This window comes from Caretta caretta, chromosome 1 (genome assembly GCF_965140235.1).
Source record: "Caretta caretta isolate rCarCar2 chromosome 1, rCarCar1.hap1, whole genome shotgun sequence".
Taxonomy (NCBI): Eukaryota; Metazoa; Chordata; order Testudines; family Cheloniidae; genus Caretta; species Caretta caretta.
This window is the reverse complement of record NC_134206.1, coordinates 1,961,426-1,965,209: the sequence shown is the minus strand read 5'-3', so window position 1 is coordinate 1,965,209 and position 3,784 is coordinate 1,961,426. Positions and strand designations below refer to the sequence as shown.

The following is a 3,784-nucleotide window of genomic DNA, read 5'->3' as shown; positions in this document are numbered from 1 at the left end:
GGACTTTGCAGCTGAGCTTTCGGGCCCACATGCTGAATGATGCACAATCTCAGCTGCCTGCCTCTCAGCCCTGCTCCTAACCCACAGCTGATTTTATATGGTTTCATAGCTTCCCCCTCTGCTTCGGACTGGCCTGCCTGCTGCATCCTCCCTGCAGGGTCCTTGCCAGCCTGCAGCAGGTCCCGTCCCAGCCCCGGGGCAGAGGGAGCCCAGGCTGGGGAGGAGGAAGATGCAGATGATTCAGCAAGTGGATGGGGTTGGAGAGGAGGGGAGTGAGTAACAGGGGTGGGGCTCTGGGAGAAGATGTTGAGAACGGAGCGGGGCCTTGGGGAATAGGTGGGAGAGGGGAAGCGGCCTTGTGGAAAGAGGTGGGGCAGGGAGCAGGGCCTTGGGGAATAGGCAGGGCTGGGTGTGGGGCCTCAGAGGTCCAGTTAAAAGCAATTAGAAAGGTGGTGATCCTAAGGGAGAATGAGTTGTACACAAAAAAGATTACTCAGTTTGTCACACTGACACAGCACGGAAAGTCCAGGAAAGGGTTTAATGTCACTTTGACTGTCCAGTCAGTGATTCAGAGAAGGGGTCCTAGCACCATTTCACCAACCAGGTCTGTCCAGATCTTGGTCTGAGAGCCAGAGCACCAGGAGAAAACTTCAGGCCCCTGTATGAGTAAAGAGCCGGAGCAGCCTGTCCCGGATCTGTTTTGTCCTCACCCCATAGATTATGGGGTTTAACATGGGGGGCATGAAGAGGTACACATTGCCAATGAGAACGTGGAAATGCAGGGGCACATTTTGGGCAAATCTGTGCATGAGGGACATGATGAGACTTGGGATGTAAAAGGCTAAAATGACAAAAAGGTGAGAGCCGCAGGTCCCCAAAGTCTTGTCCCACGCATCTTTTGTGGGGAGGATGAAGATGACCCTGAGGATCTGGGTGTAAGACACAGCAATAAAAATCCCATCCAGACCCATCACAAAGAATAACACAAAGAGGCCGTAGTAACTACTAACACGGGTGTCGGCGCAGGCCAGGCTCACCACGGCTATGTGGGCGCAGTAGGGCTGGGGGATGACGTTGGTTCTGCAATATGGCCACAGCCTCGCTAGGATGGGAAAGGGCAGTATGACTATGATGCCACGGAGCAGCACGGCCAGGCCGATTTTGGCCACCATGGCGTTTGTCAGGGTGGTGGAATGTCTCAGGGGATGGCAGATGGCCACGTAGCGATCCAGAGCCATGGCTATGAGGATCCCAGACTCCAACACAGATGAGATGAGAATGAAGTACATCTGGGTGAGGCAGGCACTGAAATCGATCTCCCTGGAATTGAACCAGAAGATGCTTAGCATTTTAGGCAGGGTGGATGTGGACAGGACCAGATCAGTGACGGCCAGCATGCAGAGGAAATAGTACATGGGCCCATGGAGGCTTGGTTCCACCTTCACAATGAACAGGATGGTGAAGTTCCCAAAGACGGCTATGACATACATGGTGCAGAAGGGGATGGAGATCCAGACATGGGCCGCCTCCAGCCCAGGAATGCCCAGCAGGATGAAGGTGGAGGGGTTGGTGAAGTGGGTTGTGTTGGAATCTGACATGTTGTAGGGGAGAAGGTGTACAACTCTGAGGCAGAACAGTGTCTCTTGCATGTAGCATATGTTCCCCTGACTTCCTGTATGTGCCCAGGGTCTAGGGTGATGGTCGCAGCACATATACCTGGATGAAGAGACAATGTGAATATGAGACACTGCATGGAGGCTGTTCTCATGGGGGAAGCAGATTGGTCGCTCTTGACACACTGAAAAATGACATTTTCATTATTCAGAGAAATGAATTATGAAGAACTTACCCTACTAATGCCAATTCCATATTTTATGGTGCTCCCTGCTCAATAATTCCTACACTCCATGGTGTGAGAAATCTTACTAAGCACCAGAAGGAAATAGAAGTGTGGATACTGGTTATCCGTCAGTGTTCCTTAGGCCTTGTCTACACTACCATGTTTTTTTCGCAAATAAGTAGATTTAGCCAAGGAAACAGTGGGGGTGTACACACTGCAAAGCCACTTTCAGTGGTAGAAGTCCTCAGTTTCAGTGTCAGAAAATAACCACCTTGGGAAGAGTTTTATGCAAAAGTTTTGTTGGCAAATTGCCAGTGTAGACACTTTTGTTTGTTTTTATCCCTGTAACTGGACTCCACAAGGCATCCCACATTGCCCATCCTGAGTGCTCTGGTGAACAGTTTCAACTCCTCTCCCCTCCACAGAATCATAGAATCATAGAATATCAGGGTTGGAAGGGACCCCAGAAGGTCATCTAGTCCAACCCCCTGCTCGAAGCAGGACCAATTCCCAGTTAAATCATCCCAGCCAGGGCTTTGTCAAGCCTGACCTTAAAAACCTCTAAGGAAGGAGATTCTACCACCTCCCTAGGTAACGCATTCCAGTGTTTCACCACCCTCTTAGTGAAAAAGTTTTTCCTAATATCCAATCTAAACCTCCCCCACTGCAACTTGAGACCATTACTCCTCGTTCTGTCATCTGCTACCATTGAGAACAGTCTAGAGCCATCCTCTTTGGAACCCCCTTTCAGGTAGTTGAAAGCAGCTATCAAATCCCCCCTCATTCTTCTCTTCTGCAGGCTAAACAATCCCAGCTCCCTCAGCCTCTCCTCATAAGTCATGTGTTCCAGACCCCTAATCATTTTTGTTGCCCTTCGCTGGACTCTCTCCAATTTATCCACATCCTTCTTGTAGTGTGGGGCCCAAAACTGGACACAGTACTCCAGATGAGGCCTCACCAATCCAGGTGAACAGCTTCCGCCCGTCCCTGTTTAAAGTCTCAGAAAATTTGAAATTCCCCTTCCTGTTTGCTGGGTGTGGAGTGCTCACATCACACTTTCCTAGGTGGCCATGGCGGCTCAGAGCTTGGGCCACTGTGGATCTGCTGGATCTGCTCAGTATTTGGGGAGAGGAGGCTGTGCGTTCCCAGATGCACTCCAGCTGTAGGAACGTCAATACCTATGGGGCAGATTTTGTGCAGCTTGTGGGAAAAGAGCTATGATCAGGACACAGCAAAGGGGAAGGAGCTGAGGTACACATACCAGAAGGCAAGGGAGGCAAACAGTATCTGTGGTGATGTGCCACAGACCTGCTGTTTTTCTAGGAAGGTGGATGTTATCCTCAACAGTGACCCATTTCCACCACCAAGAGCCCTGTGGGTACTTCAGTGGGGGTACTCCTGTCAGTGAAGTTAATCCACCTCTCCGAGAGGTGGTAGCTCGTTCGATGAAGAATTCTTTGGTAGACCTCATGCTGTATATACCAGGGTTAGGTTGCTCTAGCTACATCTCTCAGGGGTGTGTTTTTTTTTTCGATTGCAAAAAAGAACAAATGCAATTTTCATTTGCATTAGTAGAGGCATAGCTTGCCAGTCACGGGGGGGGGGGGGGGGGAAGTAGCCCTTTTCTTGGTCATGGTGAGGCCTCAGCTGGAGTATTGTGTCCAGTTTGGGTTTTCAATATATAGGAGGGATGTAGAGAAACTGAGAAGGATCCAAAGGAGAGTGAGAAAGATGATCCACAGGATGGAATGCAAGCCATACGAGCAAAGGCCAAAGGAAAAGGTTATGTTTAGTATGGAAAAGGGAGGATTAAGGGGGGATATGACAACAGTCTTGAGACACTTGAAAGGCTGCCATTAAAGATGCGGAGGAACATAGCCACATAGATCAAGAGGCAATGGGTTCAAACTACAGCATGGCAGATTTAGATTTAATCTCTGATAA

At 49.8% G+C, this 3,784-nt stretch overlaps 1 protein-coding gene across 1 annotated transcript; it reads right to left on the bottom strand.

The window, feature by feature from the left end:
- Window positions 1–650: 650 nt before the first annotated feature.
- LOC125641935 (olfactory receptor 52M1-like) lies at window positions 651–1,598 on the bottom strand. The gene has a single exon (XM_048862604.2). The coding sequence runs from the start codon at window positions 1,596–1,598 to the stop codon at window positions 651–653; it is 948 nt and encodes a 315-aa protein (XP_048718561.2).
- Window positions 1,599–3,784: the final 2,186 nt, after the last annotated feature.

Bases quoted from the DNA above. Each gene is read 5' to 3' on its own strand.
- LOC125641935 (XM_048862604.2), bottom strand. From the start codon at position 1,598: ATGTCAGATTCCAACACAACCCACTTCACCAACCCCTCCACCTTCATC.